The sequence below is a fragment of the Neoarius graeffei genome, chromosome 16 (genome assembly GCF_027579695.1).
Source record: "Neoarius graeffei isolate fNeoGra1 chromosome 16, fNeoGra1.pri, whole genome shotgun sequence".
Taxonomy (NCBI): domain Eukaryota; kingdom Metazoa; phylum Chordata; class Actinopteri; order Siluriformes; family Ariidae; genus Neoarius; species Neoarius graeffei.
The window spans coordinates 20641653-20663860 of NC_083584.1; the positions used below are offsets into that span (position 1 = coordinate 20641653).

The window sequence follows — 22208 nt, forward strand, 5'->3', positions numbered from 1 at the left end:
GCCTAGGTGCTTGATTTTATTATACACCTGTGGCCATGGAAGTGATTGGAACACCTGATTCCGATAATTTGGATGGGTGAGCAAATACTTTTGGCAATATAGTGTACCAGAAACAACAACAACAACTGCTTACAAAGTCCTCCAAGCTGTTCTTTTTCGGAAATTAAACAATCAATTAACAATGACAGTCACACAATTTTCAAACAATCAAAGACGACAACAAACAATCTGATTGGCCGCTGTTGGTGAAATCCATCCATCCATCTATCCACTTATCCTGTGCAGGGTCGCAAGCAAGTTGGAGCCTATCCCAGCTGACTATGGGCGAGAGGCGGGGTACACCCTGGACAAGTTGTCAGATCATCACAGGGCTGACACACAGAGACAAACAACCATTCACACTCACATTCACACCTACGGTCAATTTAGAGTCACCAGTTAACCTAACCTGCATGTCTTTGGACTGTGGGGGAAACTGGAGCACCTGGAGGAAACCCACGCGGACACGGGGAGAACATGCAAACTCCACACAGAAAGGCCCTAGCTGGCCGCTGGGCTCGAACCCGGACCTTCTTGCTGTGAGGCGACAGTGCTAACCACTACACCACCGTGCCGCCCCTGCTGGTGAAATTCGCTAATTATTTGCAAAGGATCAAACTTCTTCCAACTTTTTTATCACCAAATTCGCTCATCTGTGTCACGGTCATCTGCCTCCAATAGAAAATAAACAGAAGAAAGAACTTGGCTTGCATGTATTTTCAGCGTAAACTAAGTAGCTTACACAGATTCCTATAAATGAAACGCAGTATCAAATATAGGCACAAGCAGTGATGATGGGCCCAAGCATCTCCGGTATACATGAATCAAAGTGAATTGGAGGAGAATGTCAAAATGTAACGTCAAAATGCACAAAACCAAAAATAACTCACTTCCTGTTGAGTATGGCTAATGCAACGTACATTACAATTTTGTTCGTCTTGGTGCACCCCACACACCTACCAAATTTGACAAGGATAGGTGAAAGTATATACCGGGCAAAAGTCTCAATGACGTGGGGCTGCTATGGAGTTCCATGGACACACCAAGGGTGACACAAGAAAGGGCACGTGATGTGAAAGGAAGAAAGAAAGGGCATGTGAAAGAGAGAGAGAGAGAGGGGGCATGTGAAAGAGAGAGAGGGCATGTGAAAGAGAGAGAGGGCATGTGAAAGAGAGAGAGGGCATGTGAAAGAGAGAGGGGGCATGTGAAAGAGAGAGGGGGCATGTGAAAGAGAGAGGGGGCATGTGAAAGAGAGAGGGGGCATGTGAAAGAGAGAGAGGGCATGTGAAAGAGAGAGAGGGCATGTGAAAGAGAGAGAGAAAGAAAGGGCATGTGAAAGAGAGAGAGAAAGGGCATGTGAAAGAGAGAGAGAGAAAGGGCATGTGAAAGAGAGAGAGAGAAAGGGCATGTGAAAGAGAGAGAAAGAAAGGGCATGTGAAAGAGAGAGAAATAAAGGGCATGTGAAAGAAAGAGAAAGAAAGAAAGAAAGAAAGAAGTGATGTGACAAAAGAGGGGGAGAGAAAGAAAGGGCACGTGAAAGAAAGAAAGAAAGAAAGAAAGAAAGAAAGAAAGGGCATGTGATGTGAGAAAGAAAGAAAGGGCATATGGTGTGTGTGTGTGTGTGTGAGAGAGAGAGAGAGCATGTGATATGACTGAAAGAAAGAGAGAGAGGCATGCAACATGAAAGAAACAAAGAAAAAGAGGGCATGTGATGTGGTATGTGTGTGTGTGTGAGAGAGAGCATGTGATAAGAAAGAAAGAAAGAAAGAAAGAAAGAAAGAAAGAAAGAAAGAAAGAAAGAAAGAAAGAAAGAAAGAAAGAAAGAAAGAAAGAAAGAAAGAAAGAAAGAAAGAAAGAAAGAAAGAAAGAAAGAAAGAAAGAAAGAAAGAAAGAAAGAAAGAAAGAAAGAAAGAAAGAGCATGTGATGTGTGTGAGTGACAGAGAGAGAGAGGGCATGTGATGTGATGTGATGTGTGTGTGTGTGTGTGTGTGTGTGTGTGTGAGAGAAAGAGAGCATGTAATATGAAAGAAAGGGCATGTGATGTGTGAGTGAGAGAGCATGTGATATGAAAAAGGGCATGTGATATATCACATCACATGCCCTTTCTTTCATATCACATGCTTTCTCACTCACACACACACCACATGCCCTTTCTTTCTTTCATATCACATGCTCTCTCTCCCTCTCACACACACACACACACACACACACACACACGTGTGTGTGTGTGTGTGTGAGAGAGAGAGAGAGGGAGCATGTGATATGATAAAGAAAGAGAGAGGCATGCAACATGAAAGAAAGACAGAAAGGGCATGTGATCTATCTGACTGACTGAAAGCATGTGATGTGAAAAAAGAGGGGGAGAGAAAGAAAGGGCATGTGATTTGAAAGAAAGAAAGAAAGAAAGAAAGAAAGGGCATGTGATGTGAGAAAGAAAGAAAGGGCGTGTGTGTGTGTGTGTGTGTGTGAGAGAGAGAGAGCATGTGGTGATATGACTGAAAGAAAGAGAGCGAGGCATGCAACATGAAAAACAAAGAAAAAGAAAGAGGGCATGTGATGTGGTGTGTATGTGTGAGAGAGAGCATGTGATAAGAAAGAAAGAAAGAAAGAAAGAAAGAAAGAAAGAAAGAAAGAAAGAAAGAAAGAAAGAAAGAAAGAAAGAAAGAAAGAAAGAAAGAAAGAAAGAAAGAAAGAAAGAAAGAAAGAAAGAAAGAAAGAAAGAAAGAAAGAAAGAAGAGCATGTGATGTGTGTGTGTATGTGTGTGTGAGAGAGAGAGCATGTGATATGAAAGAAAGGGCATGTGGTGTGTGTGCGCGCGCGCATGTGTGTGTGTGAGAGAGAGAGAGCATGTAATATGAAAGAAAGGGCATGTGATGTGTGTGTGTGTGTGAGAGAGAGCATGTAATATGAAAGAAAGGGCATGTGATGTGTGTGTGTGTGTGTGTATGTGTGTGAGAGAGAGAGCATGTGATATGAAAGAAAGAAATGGTATGTGATGTGTGTGAGAGCGAGCATGTGATATGAAAGAAAGGGCATGTGATGTGTGTGAGAGAGAGCATGTGATATGAAAGAAAGGGCTTGTGATGTGATGTGTCTGTGTGAGACAGAGCATGTGATATGAAAAAGAAATGGCATGTGATGTGTGAGAGAGCATGTGATATGAAAGAAAGAAAGGGCATGTGATGTGTGAGAGAGCATGTAATATGAAAGAAAGGGCATGTGATGTGTGTGTGTGTGTGTGTGAGAGAGAGCATGTAATATGAAAGAAAGGGCATGTGATGTGTGTGTGTGTGTGTGTGTGTATGTGTGTGTGTGTGTGAGAGAGAGCATGTGATATGAAAGAAAGGGCATGTGATGTGATGTGTGTGAGAGAGAGAATGTGATATGAAAGAAAGGGCATGTGATGTGATGTGTGTGAGAGAGACCATGTGATATGAAAGAAAGGGCATGTGATGTGTGTGTGTGTGTGTGTGTGTGTGTGTGTGTGCGCGCGCGTGTGTGAGAGAGCATGTGATATGAAAGAAAGGGCATGTGATGTGTGTGTGAGAGAGAGAGCATGTGATAGTGTGTGTGTGTGAGAGAGAGAGAGCATGTGATGTGAAAGAAAGGGAATGTGATGTGTGTGTGTATGTGTGTGTGAGAGAGAGAGCATGTGATATGAAAGAAAGGGCATGTGGTGTGTGTGTGCGCGCGCGCGTGTGTGTGTGTGAGAGAGAGAGCATGTAATATGAAAGAAAGGGCATGTGATGTGTGTGTGCGTGTGTGTGTGTATGTGTGTGTGTGAGAGAGAGAGCATGTGATATGAAAGAAAGAAATGGCATGTGATGTGTGTGAGAGAGAGCATGTGATATGAAAGAAATGGCATGTGATGTGTGTGAGAGAGAGCATGTGATATGAAAGAAAGGGCTTGTGATGTGATGTGTGTGTGAGACAGAGCATGTGATATGAAAAAGAAATGGCATGTGATGTGTGAGAGAGCATGTTATATGAAAGAAAGAAAGGGCATGTGATGTGTGTGAGAGAGAGCATGTGATATGAAAGAAAGGGCATGTGATGTGATGTGTGTGAGAGAGAGAATGTGATATGAAAGAAAGGGCATGTGATGTGATGTGTGTGTGTGAGAGAGACCATGTGATATGAAAGAAAGGGCATGTGATGTGATATGAAAGAAAGGGCATGTGATGTGAGAGAGAGCATGTGATGTGTGTGTGAGAGAGCATGTGATATGAAAGAAAGGGCATGTGATGTGAGAGAGAGCATGTGATGTGATATGAAAGAAAGGGCATGTGATGTGATGTGTGTGTGAGAGAGCATGTGATATGAAAGAAAGGGCATGTGATGTGTGTGTGTGAGAGAGAGCGCATGTGATATGAAAGAAAGGGCATGTGATGTGTGTGTCTGTGAGACAGAGCATGTGATATGAAAAAGAAATGGCATGCGATGTGTGAGAGAGCATGTGATATGAAAGAAAGAAATGGCATGTGATGTGTGTGAGAGAGAGAATGTGATATGAAAGAAAGGGCATGTGATGTGATGTGTGTGTGTGTGAGAGAGAGCATGTGATATGAAATAAATGGCATGTGATGTGAGAGAGCATGCGATATGAAAGAAATGGCATGTGATGTGAGAGAGAGCATGTGATATGAAAGAAAGGGCATGTGATGTGTGAGAGAGAGCATGTGATATGAAATAAAGAAAGGGCATGTGATGTGTGTGAGAGTGAGCATGTGATATGAAAGAAAGGGCATGTGATGTGTGTGTGTGAGAGAGAGCGCATGTGATATGAAAGAAAGGGCATGTGATGTGTGTGTCTGTGTGAGACAGAGCATGTGATATGAAAAAGAAATGGCATGCGATGTGTGAGAGAGCATGTGATATGAAAGAAAGAAATGGCATGTGATGTGTGTGAGAGTGAGCATGTGATATGAAAGAAAGGGCATGTGATATATCACATCACATGCCCTTTCTTTCTTTCATATCACATGCGCTCTCCCTCTCTCTCTCACACACACACACACACACACACACACGTGTGTGTGTGTGAGAGAGAGAGAGCATGTGATATGACAAAGAAAGAGAGAGGCATGCAACATGAAAGAAAAAGAAAGAAAGAGAAAGAAAGAAGAGCATGTGATTGTGAGAGAGAGCATGTGATATGACAGAGAGAGAGAGGCATGCAACAAGAAAGAAAGAAAGAAAGAAAGAAAGAGGGCATGTGATGTGAGAGAGAGACAAGACAAAGAATTGTCAATTCACCTTCTGAAAATGGGCACAAACCAACTCAGTCCTTTCTGCTTCAGTGAACTCAGTTTCTTTTGTGGAGTGAATTTCATTGGTGTTTGGTCAGACCTCTGCTTTTTCTCCTAAAGCAGAAAGCTTTTCGGTGGCTCCTGTAGCGGAGTAGCAAGGGGTTAAAAATCTCATAAACGCCACGGATAAACCATCAATGATGTCACCTGTAAAGTGGAGTGTGGGCAGTTTGTGTTGTGCAGAACAACTGACCTTCGAGTTAAATTTTGATGAAGTGTTTTTTTTTCCACAGGACATGGAGTCATATTACATTTTTTTGTCTTATTACACACACACACAGAGTACCAGTCAAAAGTTTGGACACACCGTCTAATCCAGTGGTGTTAATGATGGATGTTGTTTCTCTTTACCTAGTTGAGCGGTTCTTGATATAATATGGATTACTGCAGTTGTGGAACAGGGCTGTTTACTGTATGTTTATTATTAACTGTTTGATCTCAAATGCATTAAGAAAGCCAGAAATTGCACTAATTACCTTTTAACGAGGCACCTGTTAAGTGAAAAGCATTCTAGGTGACTCCCTCATGAAGCTGGGCAAGATAATGCCAATAGTGTGCAAAGCATCATCAAGGTAAACAACGGATTCTCTGAAGAATCTAAAATATGAAACTTTTTTTTAAACACTTTTGTTTACCTCATAATTCCACGTTATTTCATAGCTTTGATTTCTTCAGTGTTTTTCTACAATTAAAAAACAAAAACAAGTCAAAATACAGAAAAACCTATGAAGTAGTAAAGTCGGGGTGTACAAACTTTTGCCTGGAGTTTTCCTTAACGTTCTCCAAAACATGATAAAACAATAATACACGGAATAATTAAGACCGATTTATTCACTTTTAATTTCAAGTGTTATGCAGGCAAAGATCTTTTTCTTTTTTTACCCATTAACATAACACATTTGTACAAAGTTATTTTTTAAAAATATCAATAAACTGAAGCCTTTCAGGCTAACCTGGCCAAAAAAAAAAAAAAAATTTAAAATGTCATGAACACAAAGAAACATCTTAGAAAAAGATTTACAAATGAGATGCCACTAGAAAATATCAAAGAAAAAAAAAAATCAGTTATCACACAAAATATTACCAAAAACATCTAAATTGTTTGGTATCAACCATTCATATTAATTAATTTTTTTTCAACTTTTTTTTTTTTTTAAATCTTCTGAAATATGTTATGTTGTGAGAGAAGTTGTTGATTTGTATAAATTAAAAAGCTATGGTTATGTTTATAAAAAGGACCACGAGTAGAAATAAATCAATCATTGCTTATAACAGAGGGGAATAATAATAATAATAATAATAATAATAACAATAACAACAACAACATGCTGCACGTAATCTCTGACTCAACAGCGTACGATACACATCAGCAACTTGAAAAGGGCAAATATTGAAGAAATAAGGATAAATAATAAATTAGGGATAATAGACAGTCTGTGGTAACAGATACGAACCAGGGAAGGAAAGGGAAAGGAAAGGACATAAGAATAAGGAGGAAAAAAAAGGGGGGGGGGGGAAAGGAGAATTCACAAATTCAATTTCCACAAATTAAAAAAAAAAGAAATAAAATAATAATAAAACGCCACCAGACACATTTTCGAACATCAAACTGAGCAACGAGAGCTTGAGAGGCCGAGCAGGTGGCCGCAGATCTACAATGATTCAAGAAGCGGACGTCTTTAATGGCACTGACACTATGAATATGATGTTGTTAATCTAACGGGAGGAGGAATTAACGTAGGAGCGCAAAAAAAAAAAAAAAAAAAAAAACACCCAAAAAATAAAAAAGTGACGTCGCTCAGAAATCGAATGGAGATTTAAAAAGAGAGAGGGGGGGGGAAAAAAAAAAAAAAAAAAGACGTCTCTTTACTGGCCACAGTGTTTACTAGAATAGAAAAGAAGCATGTGGTCAGCTGTGTGCAACTGTACACGAAATTATCGTCCCTTCGTCGAAAGACCCGCTTCTCCTCACCCTCCCACCCCCTCCCCCGACATGAGCCTCTCGCTCATCGCTCAGAGTTAAGGCATTGTAGGACAGTTCATATGACTTTTGAAATGCAAAAAAAAGACCTTTAGGCTGTTCGCGGTCGTTTCCCTTTTCACTTCTCAATTAAAGAAAATCTACTCTGCCTTCGATTTAATGTAAACATGGTTTCACAAAGGATTGTCTTTATAGTATTGCTTTCATTTCACGTAGCAAATATCAGGAAGCCAAATTTGCCTCTTGTGGATTTTTTTTTTCCTTCTTCTCCTGCCTCCCAGCATCATCCTTCTACTCATATACGTAGGAATGTTTCATATCATAATCATATCATCTGTTTTTTTTTTTTTTTAAATATAAATCTATCGGTATCATTTCATTTCAATTTGTGCTTTTTAGGACGCTTTTCACTGTGTCAGGTTCTGTCTGTCTTTCTTGTCCTCTCTCCTTCCTTTCTTTCATAGGTTTGCTCGAGATCTGCATAAACATTGTTGAAGGTCTAATAGCGTGGCGCTGAACAGTCGTCTGACGCTGATGTGATGCTTAAGAGATCGACTCGGTGTCGAACGGCGTCTAGACGTCGACGTGTTCAGTCCCAAATCTCGTCTGACTGCATTAAAAAAAAAAAAAAAAGAAATCTACTTTACATTAAAAACCTACATTTACACCTCCCCCACTCCTCACAATAAGAAGTCAATCCATAATTTGAGAAAAGATGTACAATTTTGTGCATAGAGACAATTTAATCCTACAGGAGAAAAGAGAAAAAAAAAAAAGAAGACTCTTCATAGTGGATTTGCGTACTGGAAACCACAGATCCCTCCTCGTGCTCCTGTAAATAAAACACTCTCTGACATCTCATCTCATTTCATCTCCAATAATCGCTGTATGTCTCTTTAAAATCCAAATGGTAAATTCATAAGCTTTAGATTCTTTTCTATTATATCATTTTTTTACATTTTCATATGAAAAATCTCAAAAGCTGATGCACTCCAAGAGCTGTCCGTTCTCGAAGGAACAAGAAAAAAAAAAAATTATGAACAAACAAAAGACAGACAACTAAAAGCTGATCTAGAACATGGTGCTTTGAATGGAGGGTTCGGACCCCGAGCTACTCGAACTCCTCCTCCAGGTTGTTAGACGTTGTGGGCGTGGCTGGGTTGGAATCCTGTGAGATGGAGGCGACCGTGACGATCCTGGGCGAGCCCAGTGCCTCCTCGACCTCGTCCTCCATGTCCTCGGTGGTGAGGATGGCCAGCGCAGCGCCTCCTTTTTTGCCCTGGTGAGTTTTGATGTGCTTCGACAGGTGGTCGCTCCTCATGAATCTCTTGGAACATTCCGGACACTCGAATCTCTTCTCACCTGAAGGGCACAGTAGGGGTTCTGAGTATTTTATTTTTTTATGACGGCTGATACAAAGACATGTACAAAATGATACGCTTATTAATATTAATGAGAGGGAAAGCATCCCCCCCCATGTGCTCTTTTTTCCTCTGAGACATGCGAAACCAGCCAAGCGCATTTTTTGGAACTGCTGCTCAGGCTGCATCACAGGTAGGATCAGGTGGTATCTATTGTTGTTTCATACCTTCATCTCATCCTGACATTTCACCAGAGTATACAATGGTATTTGTGTAAAACAAACAAACAAAATCCTGTTGCTAGCATTAAGATGATACACGGGGCAACTTTTTGGACAGTGTTACTGGGCCTTCGACACTTTTGCCACTGAGATTGGGCTACATCATTTCTATCTGAACGAATTTCATCATTTTGGGTAAAGATCATCCAATCAGAGTGCTAGCAGCGAATCACATGACCACCTGAGAGCTTCTGAAATTTTCAGCAAAGATGGCGGCGTCTCCGGCAGTGGAGCAAAGGAAAAGAGAGACGACTTGTATCTGTTTATGCCGGTAAGTTGTTCAAAGTGGTGAATTTACCTCATCAAATGCCTCGAAAACCAACAGACATCTATTTTTATGTGCTCAGGTTGGAATTAAGACATCGATGTTTGTTTTTTTCAGCTGAGTGTAAACTGCTGTTCGCTAACCACCGCTCCACAGAGATTGAACGGGATTTAGCGAACTAGCGGTGGTTTTTGCTAACATAGTTAGCTGAAAGTTATCGCCAGCTATGTAGGGATAACTTTAGCTCTCTTGCGTCAAGTTAAAAATGATGGGCAGCTCATGTTTTTTTTTTTTTTGTGAGTTGTAATAGAGATTGTCGAACTTATCGTCTGATCTAATTCACATACAGAGCACGACTAGCCTGGGCCCGCCCATCCTAAAGGCCTCTGCATGCTCTTGCGACAAGGCTTTCGCAGATAGCTTTTCGCAGACAGTTGTAATTTATCGTTGAGCGGGGAGTAATAGGCGTGCGCGATGTTATTCACCGCCACAACACAAGGGGTCGCGAAGTCGCTAGGAGTAGTTGGTGGGTGTGGTTAGTGGAGTGTTTATCCTCCGGTTACTTATAATGACTAGAACTGGAGTCGTATAGATGTACGTACTTCCTCACTTCCTCAATCAACCGCTCTTCATGCTGCTCCATCTTCGCTCGTGTTTTTAAAAATGCCGGTCGTGAAAACAAAAACCGGGAAAGTAGGGAAGCGGAAGTGCGTGTACAGCGGATGTAGAGTGGACCAATCAGAGCCCTCTTGTCTGCGAAGCTGTCTGCGAGGCTTCTGCGGTGGTCACAATTTTTGGAAGGTGCGCGCAGAGCGTCTGCGAAGGTGGGGGGGCTACGCAGACGCTATCTGCGACACCGTCTGCGAGGACTGGGTTGTCAGCATAAATTGGCCTTAAGCGTGACGCAACACGAGGGCCTGTTGCGAGCTTAGTCTGGCCAGGCAAGCTATCTCCAGCTCTTCCAAGCTCCCGAAAAATCGGGAGCCAATCAACTTTGAGCATCTCCAACGGCCCTGGGTAGAGGCGTGTTCAAGGCAGTGACATAGTAGAACTGCGACCGGAAGCCATAGATTGTTTACAGAATCTATGCCGGAAGCGCTTCATTCACTAGAAACATTACGAACATGGAGCAAGTTCTCATTGAAAACGGAGCAAAGAGCAGCCCTGGAGGTATTTATTGAAAGGAAGGACGTTTTCGCCTTGCTCCCGACCGGCTTCGGTAAGAGTTTAATCTACCAGTTAGCCCCGTTGCGTCACATACGTCAGAGGAAAGAGTGATGTGATTGGTTTAAGCTTCATCACAGCCTTTTCTGGCTTTGACCAGTAGCAAACTGAGGCATTTCAGGGAGGCGGGTCAACCACGCACTTTGGGAAACGGTTGGGCTTAATATCTTTGCCAGACCAAATGCTCGCAGAGCTTTGAAGTCGTGTTAGCCAGACTAGAGCACGACTACTTGTGGGACCCGAAGGCGAAACAGTACAAACTTCAGGATCTTAAAAAGAAAGGCTGACTTTCAGGAGCTCCATCACCCCTGTTCCTCCTCAGCAGCATCTCCTGGTCCAGGTCCTTTTTGCCGAGATGAGAATTAAACGATCATGCTTTTGTGATGCATGTGTCAGTTATTAGTGTTAGCACGTGATTGAGGTTAGTCGCATTTTTAAAGAGATTTAAAAAAAAAAAAAAAAAAAGTGTTTATTATTAACAAAATCGGGGTTATTTTGACTTATAAATGCTAAAATAATGGCGGATTATCTTTTGACCAGAGGATCTATTCAGTTTTGCTCCAGAAGTGATATTTACTCGAGCAAAATAAATGCTGAAGCCAAGACAAAAGTGACAGCTGTGAATGTTTCAATGTCCATCTTTGCGGTGTCTGTCTCCCTGGCAACAGATCTTCTCTTATCCGACTGGCTGTTGCCAATTGTCTGCTGCCCTAATTAGGTGCCCTGTGTCTCACCTGGTTGCCAGCAACCTTGCCCAGCAACATTGCCCAAAAGATTGCCCCGTGTATCATCACCTTCAGTCATCATTCACTGTAAACTTGTTGGAGGAGTAAAAGAGGTCATTTAGTAGACGCTCTTATCCAGAGCAACATACGACATACCCAGAGCAGCCTGGGGAGCAGTTAGGGGTTAGCTGCCTTGCTCAAGGGCACTTCAGCCATTCCTGCTGGTCCAGGGAATCAAACCAGCGACCTTCTGGTCCCAAAGCTGCTTCTCTAACCATTAGGCCATGGCTTCCCCTAACAGTTGGCAACATAATTTTTCACATAATTGGCCAAAAATGTTCATCACGCAACCAGAAAGTGAGTTACGAGGTTATGAAGCTGGTCATACAGTACTATGTTTCTCTAAATAACGACGGTCAGAAGTTATTTGACATCGTAAAAGCCGAAATTAATGGAAGTCAACGGAAGGCTAATGCTAGTTAGTTGTCTCACCCTCCCATGACTTCTACGCACCCTGAACACTTGATTTACCGGTATTTCATTTCAACAGCCTCACTGACTCCATTTCCTTGTTGTTGCAGAACACACAACGTAATCACCCCGTTCGGCCTCTGAGGCGCATGCCGTGATCCCGCGCTACAACACATTACCTCAATACAGCATCTTGGTATCAGTTTAACCAGGGATGGCAACAGGAAAATTTTATTTCAGCTGAAACTCCGAACGGGGGGTTCGGGGGGGGGGGGGGGGGGGGGGGGGAGCCCCCCTGAAGCTTTAGCTTTTTTAGCCTCTTCTACCTATTTTCTAGCCATTTTACATGTATATTGTGTGAAAAATACATGATAAAAATAAGTAAGTATCTAAAGTTATTCACCGGCACAACGCAAGGGGGCGTGAAGTCACTAGGAGTAGTTGGTGGGTGTGGTTAGTGGAGTGTTTATCCTCCGGTTACTTATAATGACTAGAACTTTTTTTTTTTTATAATGACTAGAACTGGAGTCGTATAGATGTCCGTACTTCCTCGATCAACCGCTCTTCATGCTGCTCCATCTTCGCTCGTGTTTTTAAAAATGCCGGTCGTGAAAACAAACCAAACCGGGAAAGTAGGGAAGCGGAAGTGCGTGTACAGCGGATGTAGAGTGGACCAATCAGAGCCCTCTTGTTCATTGTTACACTCGATATAGAAGCTTCCGTTGTTCGCGAGACATGTGGTTTCGATACGATTTGACACTAATCTCGGTAGCAGCAATAAAAGTTAGGTACCTAACCCCCCCCTAAAACTTTTCTCTACGGATTTAGACGTTCCACAATAATGATAAAATTGAAATTCAAAATGGCGGATTTCCGCCGTTCGGTGGAAAATTGCCATCCCTGTTTAACAGAAAGACTCGGATCTGGATTTCTTGACAGTATTGAAAATCATACAATCAGTATTTCTATTTATTATACATACAGGACACTTTTACGATGGAATAAAAACGTGTTCTATTCCCTTCTAGCGGGTTTCTTTCATTTTTGGTTTGATAGCATGCAATATTGTGAGCATATCGCTTATCCTACGTGTATTACATCACTCTACCCGATGGAGAATGAGCGTTGAATATGGTTTACGATACTGCATGGGTGTCAAGACAACATGACGTCACATGTCGGAAACGCAAAACTTCCACGCTAGTGAGCGACTGGGACAATTTGTAAACGAACATGGCTGCCAGGTTTGCTTCATTAAATATGGAAGATTTTGAGAGAATTTTGAAATTAATTAATCTTCCACTCATTCAGTATCATGCTAGCTGAATGGAATATATCTGATATACCACTCAACGCCAGCCAGTATTATTTAAATATACCTTAATACCGTGATCCTGCGCAAGCCTCAGGGCGGCACAGGGCAGCATAACGCACTCGGAGGACGGTGCTATCTGCCTTCTTCCTCATACATGAACTCACAGATGCCCATGATTGGCTGGTGTCAGTGATTGACAGGTGAGAGAGAGACTATACCATCCATCCTACAGCCAAAAACCGCCGACTTATCTTGTCTCCTGGCCACAGACGGCAATAGCACGATCAGACTGAACGCTTTTCCGTTATACTCCTACTCAAATATTAAATCAACATCTTCTGACTAATCAGATCATACACTTCAGCAGTGGGTATAAGGGTATTTATTTGTGTGTGTGTGTCGCATACCCGTGTGTGTCCTGCGGTGCCGCTGAAGCTCGTCGCTCCTTGTGAAACGTTTTCCACAGAAGATCCAGTTGCAGACGAAGGGCCTCTCTCCGGTGTGCCAGCGCAGGTGAGCTCGCAGGTGAGACGTCTTGCCGTAGACTTTCCCGCAACCCTCCATGTGACACACGTGCTGCTTCTTTTTCGACGGGTCGTTGTTGTTTCTGTCGGAACGTCAACAGGTTTACAGCTCAACCTACGACTTATAATTCAGTCTTACATTTTACCATTAAATGATCACACTGGTTTAAGTGGGGAAACTTTCGGTGCAGAGATTTTACTGCATTCACTTCGCTGAAAATCTCATTACTGAATGCGTGACACGCAAGAGTTTATGTAAGGCAAGGCAAGTTTATTTATATAGCACATTTCATACACAGTGCTTTACAGAAGTAAAAGCAGAACAGTAAACAATAGAAAATAAAATTACATAAAATAATTGGGGAAGTAAAATAATAAGAATTAAACAATAGTAGAAATGAAATAAAATAAAATGGAATAAAGTTAATCAGCCTCGAGATTAATTATTATTATGGGTTTAACTCAATGTAACACGCTGTAATATGCAAACGGGAGCCAGATGTCAGATGTTGAATATAATAAATCAAATACTAACTACTGATTAACCTCGCCTGCTCGTTCTTTATGGGAAAATATCAGACCGAGGTCTTTTTATACGGCCCGAGCCTCTGTACAAAAAGACCTCGGTCTGATATTTTCCGGTAAATTTCCCGGTAATAAGGAGTTTATTATTATGTGGCTTTTTTTTAATTTCTAAGATTAAAACAGACGCTCATTATAATGAGGCGTGATGCTGCTTTCAAAATCATGTCATATTTGTGACATAGTTGAGTCACACATGTCGAATAAATGGCTAGCGGTTTCAAAACCGAATTTCTGTTAGCAGTTAGCGGTTTCTGAATGCTCCCTGTTGCTCATTTCTTGAATAACTTGGTGACTTGTTTGTCTTTTGCGTTTCGGCCGTTTTTGATTTCCAATTAAAGTGACACAGGTCGATGTATTAAAAAGATGAATAGTCCCCTGTGGAGCTAGAATAACCCCGAGGTACTTGAATCACACGCTGTATTGCCTGCTGCCTCACGCCTGTGAAGGAGAATGAGACTGGGAAAAAACACCGCACGCTCAAGTTTGCACTTGGGTACGAAATCGGCTGAAGTTCATCCTCATTATAATATTATAATGAGCGAGGTAGCAACAAACATGGCGGAACCGACAGCCTCCGTGTTTCCCCCCCTCTCTTTTCTGGCGCGTTTTACGATACTTCCTTAATATCATTATTTTTTGTCTTGATTTAGGAGTCTTCGTTCAATCTGGGTGGTCTGCCATGTTTGCTGTGGCTCCACGGTCGCGATCTCTGACCCCCGCATGACCTCATGTGACTTTTCCGAACTGGCGGCTGAGCAGCGGTTTGTAAACAGACTAACACGTGGTTAGGATGCCCCGCATTAGGAAATAAAACGTATTGAAACAAGATGATGTATACCAGCTATGTGTATCAGCTCAAACAATTCAGAAAGGGGAGTGGAGTCAACGATTCCTGAACCAGCACATCGACCTGTCTCACTAATCTTTTTTTTTTTTTTTTGTTTTGTTTTTTGCAACATGGAAAGCCGGTGCCTTGGAAAGAAAGTTCGTAATTGCCAGAGATGGACAGTAACAAAGTACATTTACTTGAGTACTGTACTTAAGTACACTTTGAGTATCTGTACTTTACTTGAGCATTCATTTTTTTGGAAACTTATGACTTTAATTTCACTATATTTGAAAGACAAATATCGTACTTTTCACTCCACTACATTTCTATCAAGGTCCTCATTACTCGTTACTATGACGCGGCTTTGAAAGTGGATGGTTTTTTTCTTTTCTAAAACGTGATTAGTTTTTTCGCAGGTGACACTGAGACAGCCGATCAGTAAGGTATTAGGCAGAGACCCGTCCACCCGTAAATTTGACGGGCAATTGCCGATTTCAACGGGCAAGTATACACACAGACGGATACTGAAACGGACGATAATGCCGAAAATTTTCGCACATGAATACTCCCACATGTCATCCGATAAATCCAGTTATGTTCCGCCCACACACGGACTGGCCATCGGGAGTAGCGGGAGTTTTCCCGGTGGGCTGGTGGTTCAGCGTGGGCCGGCGGAGAAAAAAAAAAAAAAAAAAACAGTTGCGCGCTGGCCTTTAATATGATAAGCAATGTTAACAGTTTCTTTAACAAACTGTTAACATTGCTTATTACAGTTGCGCGCTGGCCTTTAATATGATAAGCAATGTTAACAGTTTGTTAAAGAAACTGTTAACATTGCTTATCATATTAAAGGCCAGCGCGCAACTGTTTTTTTTTTTTTTTTTCTCCGCTGGCCCACGCTGAACCACCGGCCCACCGGGAAAACTCCCGCTACTCCCGATGGCCAGTCCGTGTGTGGTTCCGCCATCATTTACAAATCGTAAGAAACACAGTTTAATACGAAAAATACTGAAAACTTGAAATGAAAAATCAGAATATTTCATCGTTTCCGCCATTTTGGCCCGCACTGAATCTTGTAACACGCGGACTGAATAAATCGCGAATTCTGATTGGTCGAAAATTGCCAAACACCCTGCGTTGTAGTTTCCTCTTTCTTGGCGGGAGAACCGCATTTTTTTTTGCTGACTCACTCTTCTGGATCAAGATGAATCCCAACAAACGCCCCAAATTGAATGTGACAAAAACTGATTCGTTTTTCCACAAAAAGACAGAAAAGGTATGTGTGATACATTGATTAACAAGGGGGTTTCATTGGGGTATGGTAAAATAGAATACTGTTGTTTTTTTTTTTTATTAAATACTGTAACTAGATCAAAAGATTATATACAATTCATTGTTGTTTATTTTCTTTTCACTTTTGTTACCAAATCAGACACCATACATACATCTGATACATTCAGGAGTGAAACTGAAAAAAATACAAAGTAAAAATATGCAATATTTCTGATCAAAAATTACACGCCATTTCACCCTGAAAATGTCCTAGAATGCAGGAAATGAAGTCTACATTTCAAAAATTTTCTGGGGGGGCATGCCCCCAGACCCCCCGAGAGGGACTTCGCGCCTGCGGCGCTCGTCTTCGCACCTGCGGCGCTTATCAGGATTATATAAAATATTATTTTTGACTGGTAAATTTCTTTTTCTGCCTAATACCCTACCGATCAGTAATCACTAGGGTCACGTCACGTTCATAGACTGTATAAAATCAAGATCAGTGATTTCTCAGCAGCATTATTTAACACGATCAGTTGATGGCAGAATGGAAGGAGGCGGTTCTTCTGGGGAATGCACGCACCCATGGCCATACCTAGAACCCGTGTTTCAATTTTCTGAAAGGATTAAAGATTCGTTTCGTTTTGAATGTTTGCTTCGTTTGCCGAAAACGAACCACATCACGGCCTACAAAAACTCGCCGTCCGACCTGTGGAGGCATATTGAGGTATATAAAATGTTTTATTCCAAGAGAAAGCTTCCAATGAAGTTGTGTGTGCTTTTAGAGCTAGCGATAACATTGCAATAGCTACGTAGTCTGGTTAGTCAAATGACTTTCTATGGACTTGCCCGCCAAGTTGCCGTAGGCTTGTCCACGGCTAACGTTTACACATAGCTAGTTAACTTGGACACTGTTAGTTAGCATGTAAAAACAGAGTTACGCTAACATGAATAACGTTAACTTATCTGAAGTCCTTTCAGAAATATATTTTAGCATAATTTTGCCAAATAAACAGAATGTAGAAATCTTTCTTTTCTAGTAGCGTTAGCTACCCAATATGATTTCAAGTTTGAAGAGTTTGCTAGCATGTCAGGTGGAGTTTCACTGACTAGCTAGCTTAACGTTAAACCACCATGACGGCACAGCATGCGTTCATTTTGTGAATTCACATTTCTGTCTTTGGTAACGGCGTTGGGTATTGTTAGCGTTGTGGCAATAATACAACGATGCGTTGACAGAAAATGTACTTTTAATACTTAAGTATTTTTAAAAGCAAGTACTTCAGTACTTTAACTTAAGTAAAAATTTCACTTGTATCGGAGTAACATTTGACCAGTGGGATCTGTACTTTGACTTAAGTAATGAAGTTGTGTACTTGATCCACCTCTGGTAATCGCCCACGGGGATTATGGGAAAATTCTGCCCGCCAAGGAACCAATCGGAGCGCACGATTTTACCGGAAGTAGCTCGTGCCATATCATAAATACACATACAGCACTGTGTAAAAGTATTAGCACCCCCTTTTCCCCCCCCTAATACAAACGGTTATAGATTTCTATTTTATGACTTCTACATTCCTGGCGACTTGTCCAGGGTGTACCCCGCCTTTCGCCCGTAGTCAGCTGGGATAGGCTCCAGCTTGCCTGCGTTCCTGTAGAACAGGATAAAGCGGCTACAGATAATGAGATGAGATGAGGAAGAAAACGTTTGCCATTAAAGAAAGCAGTGTATTACTGTATATAAGAGACCCCCACACCATAATGAAGGCTGCTGGGTTTTGGTGCAAAATGAAGCAAGTGAGACAGTCAAAGTGTCCAGAAGAACTGTGGCTGGTTCTGGAAGATGCTCAGTAAAACCTACAGCTCATTTCCTTATCAAACTGAGACTACTATTTTTATTTAAAGCAAATACTGACTATTTCTCTGAGCACTGTTTAATGCTCTTTATAGGATTTTTTTGTAAACGTAGAAACATTTCATTATTCCTGAAGGCCTCTTTGCTCTACAGCGTTTATTTGCACATGCCGAAGACTTTTGCACAGTACTGATCAAACAACTTGTGCTATTTTGTGTTCCTATTTGGGAAGGCAATATATTTAAAACAAACAAACAAAACATGCAGAAATTTATTATTAAAATTATCAGCCCTACATGCTTCATACAAATATTAAAAGGTGACTCAGAGCCCAATTCACCACGTGCTTTAATCATTACATGATCAGTTTATCAAAACCGAAATGCAAAAATAACCCCTCTTTTTTTTCAGGTCAAAGTGAAAGCAACCACAAATGCGTCTTTCACACGCAGCGTCTTTCCCCTCTGTGAAGCAGCGTTTCCTTGAAGCAAGTTGTGTTCACGATGCAAAAAGTAAAAAGGTTTGGTTTTGGACACATTATTAGATCATTAGTCAAGCAATCGAATCAAAAATGTAATTTTCTACGTAAATATGTTTCCCTCAAATGAGACCTTAGAACAAGCAGTGTGCAGCTTGGGCTGTTTGGATGGTTTAAGAAAAACAAGTTTGAGAAAATGACAAGGCTGCCAAACTGTCAAGAAGAACACCACCACCACTTAAGAATTTAAAATATAATATAGTTTTGACTGAACAGCATAATGTTAATGTCGTCGTTATTCGAAAGTAAGAGAAAATGTACAAGTAGGAAGGAAGGAAGCACTCGTACACCGCCGAGCTGCCACTGTAGGGTGCTTGAGCAAGGCCTTTAACCCTTTCTGCTCCGGGGCTCTGTATCATGGCTGACCCTGAACTCTGACCCCAGCTTCTTAACAAGCTGGGATATGTAAAGAAATAAATTACAGCACAGCACAGTGTAGGATCCTACTCATCCCTCTCATGACATGTTCACAGTCGTGCGGTCCGGGAAAAGATACAGAAGCATCAGATGGAGGATTACTCGGCTGTTAAACAGCTTCTTTCGCATGGCAATCAGACTACTAAACCAGAGAACATGAACTGCATACAAGAAGCTGTTAGTCTCATTATCCTCCGGAATAATGTCAAGTCGGGTGGCACGGTGGTGTAGTGGTTAGCGCTGTCACCTCACAGCAAGAAGGTCCTGGGTTCGAGCCCCGGGGCCGGCGAGGGCCTTTCTGTGTGGAGTTTGCATGTTCTCCCCGTGTCCGCGTGGGTTTCCTCCGGGTGCTCCAGTTTCCCCCACAGTCCAAAGACATGCAGGTTAGGTTAACTGGTGACTCTAAATTGACCGTAGGTGTGAATGTGAGTGTGAATGGTTGTCTGTGTCTATGTGTCAGCCCTGTGATGACCTGGCGACTTGTCCAGGGTGTACCCCGCCTTTCGCCCGTAGTCAGCTGGGATAGGCTCCAGCTTGCCTGCGACCCTGTAGAAGGATAAAGCAGCTAGAGATAATGAGATGAGATAATGTCAAGTCAATCTCAAGTCGCCAGGTCATCACAGGGCTGACACATAGACACAGACAACCATTCACACTCACATTCACACCTACGGTCAATTTAGAGTCACCAGTTAACCTAACCTGCATGTCTTTGGACTGTGGGGGAAACCGGAGCACCCGGAGGAAACCCACGCGGACACGGGGAGAACATGCAAACTCCGCACAGAAAGGCCCTCGCCAGCCACGGGGCTCGAACCCGGACCTTCTTGCTGTGAGGCGACAGCGCTAACCACTACACCACCGTGCCGCCCTCTATTTAGTATAACCTAGTTTATTTATTTGTGCTCTTATTTATTAATAAAAATTTGACAGGCTTTTTGCACTGAATTACTGACTGGTGGAAGTGTGACACAATTTTGTTTTTATGTGCAGCATAAAAATGACAATAAAGGAAATCTGTTAATCTGTAATTACTATGAGACAAATACTTCTTCTGATGCACATTTAAAGTGTATGTAATGCCTTATTGTAATGAATATATTTAAAACGAATATATATCATTAGTAACGACCAAAATGAGTTAATAAATCAGGGGGAAATATAATATTAATTCTTTGTTATTTTATTATCAAACACAAAACTATCGATAAATCGCGGAATCCGGATCCCGGAAAAAGGCAGCCTTGCCCCAGGGCTAATCTCATATGACGTCACGCGTGGAACCCCGGTTATCTGGGTCATTTCGGTTCATCTGACTCCATGCTTGTTTACTCACTGAAATTGGATATCGCTGTAGGAATCTTACAAAAATAACGAGGTGAAAACTCTGCGTTGTGTTTGGATGTTCAGGTCCATATACAGCAGGACATTCAGTTCACAAATTTCTGAGAAATGACACTAAAGCGACAGTGGGCGAGGTTTGTGCAAACGAAGCGGGCAGATTTCGTGTCGCCTACTAATAATAAATCTGATTCATCAAGTGTTCACCACCACCACCAGAACGAACACATGGGAATTATTGGAGTAAAAAGAAACCCACTTATTTAATAAATGGCATCTGATCTGACGCTTGGACAGCTCGTCGATTCCTCTATTATCTTACACTTCTTATTTTCTTTCAATAATTACATTGAATAAATGTACGTTTTAAAGATTATATTTCCGCATTTATTGAGGTACGTGTAAATATTTTCCCTGTATTTTGCAGCAGCCAGCTTGGAATAAAAATCCACAAACCGATCTGTGTTTCCAGTTCTCTCTGGCTGGTGGTGCGCTATCGGCGGTGAGCGGGACTGTCATGAACTGACTGAACTAGCATCTGTTTCTCGTCTTGAGGGCTCGAAAAGATAAACCATTTACTCTGGAATATCCTTGATAATTATCTGCTGCTTCATCCGACATATAAGAATCCTAATCACTATCAGAATTCTCTCCAAAACGCGATTCCATACTGAGACTGGCCTCACCACTGCTGTGCACATGAACGAAACTGACACCTGAATTGTTACACGTGTGACGTCACGCCCCCTTCAGGATCTTCTGGTTCAGTCTTGGCAGATTCTGTGAAAATCGGCTGATGATCTTGATTTTCCATTAATTTAAGGCCTTTTGGATCAGCTATGGTTCGAAAACAGACGGTCAATCAACATAATGATTGTTTCTTTGTACAAGGAAAAAAGTGGGGTTTAGGGGCATAACATTCACTTTAACAAGGCCCATAACGAGAGGAGGATGAAGAAGAGTGAAAACGAGCTACAGTTGGATTGTTTCCTTTATTAGCTGTGTTTTGGATAGGGGTGTGAACGAGATACAGAAATATAAATATGAATGTAAATGATTTGCCAAATGGAGTGTGTGCGCGCGTGTGGGCGCACGCACGTACGCTCATCATATCTTCTGCATATTTGTCGATTGTGGATTCACTGAAGATTTATTTACACTTCTGGCATTGTGTAAGCGTCCGTGTCAGAACATACACTACGGTTCAAAAGTTTGGGGTCACTTTGAAATGTCCTTATTTTTGAAAGAAAAGCACTGTTCTTTTCAATGAAGATCACTTTAAACTAATCAGAAATCCACTCTATACATTGCTAATGTGGTAAATGACTATTCTAGCTGCAAATGTGTGGTTTTTGGTGCAATATCTCCATAGGTGTATAGAGGCCCATTTCCAGCAACTATCACTCCAGTGTTCTAATGGTACAATGTGTTTGCTCATTGCCTCAGAAGGCTAATGGATGATTAGAAAACCCTTGTGCAATCATGTTAGCACAGCTGAAAACAGTTTAGCTCTTTAGAGGAGCTATAAAACTGACCTTCCTTTGAGCAGATTGAGGCTACATCCACACGACAATGGCAACGAGATGTTATTTAAAAAAATATCGCGTCCACATGGGCAATGATCAGTAAAATATCAGGTCCATATGGCAACGCAACGCTTGCTGAAAACGATGCAATACACATGCCACACCTCTAGGGGTGCTGTAAGACGGTCCCTTCGGAGACACCAGAACAATAGAAGTAGTAAGGACGCATGCGCATAAACTATTATGCACGAGACTTCATATTAGCCACAAAGTCAGAAAAATCTGTTCGTAAAATTACGTTATAATGACCAAATACAATGAAAAGTATTTTTCCAGTCTCACCTGTGA

The 22208-nt window shown here is 41.7% G+C and overlaps 1 protein-coding gene across 2 annotated transcripts in view; it reads right to left on the minus strand.

Annotated features, from left to right (window-relative positions):
• Positions 1 to 6445: 6445 nt before the first annotated feature.
• The window catches only part of sp4 (sp4 transcription factor), a 69514-nt gene continuing 53751 nt past the window's right edge, over positions 6446 to 22208 (minus strand). For both annotated transcript variants that reach the window (XM_060942616.1, XM_060942615.1), the window contains exons 5-6: positions 13381 to 13580; positions 6446 to 8693 (exon numbers count right to left, since the gene is read on the minus strand). In XM_060942616.1, the coding sequence (XP_060798599.1) occupies positions 8443 to 8693; positions 13381 to 13580 (451 nt within the window). In that variant the 3' untranslated portion in view covers positions 6446 to 8442. The remainder of the gene's footprint in view (positions 8694 to 13380; positions 13581 to 22208) is intronic.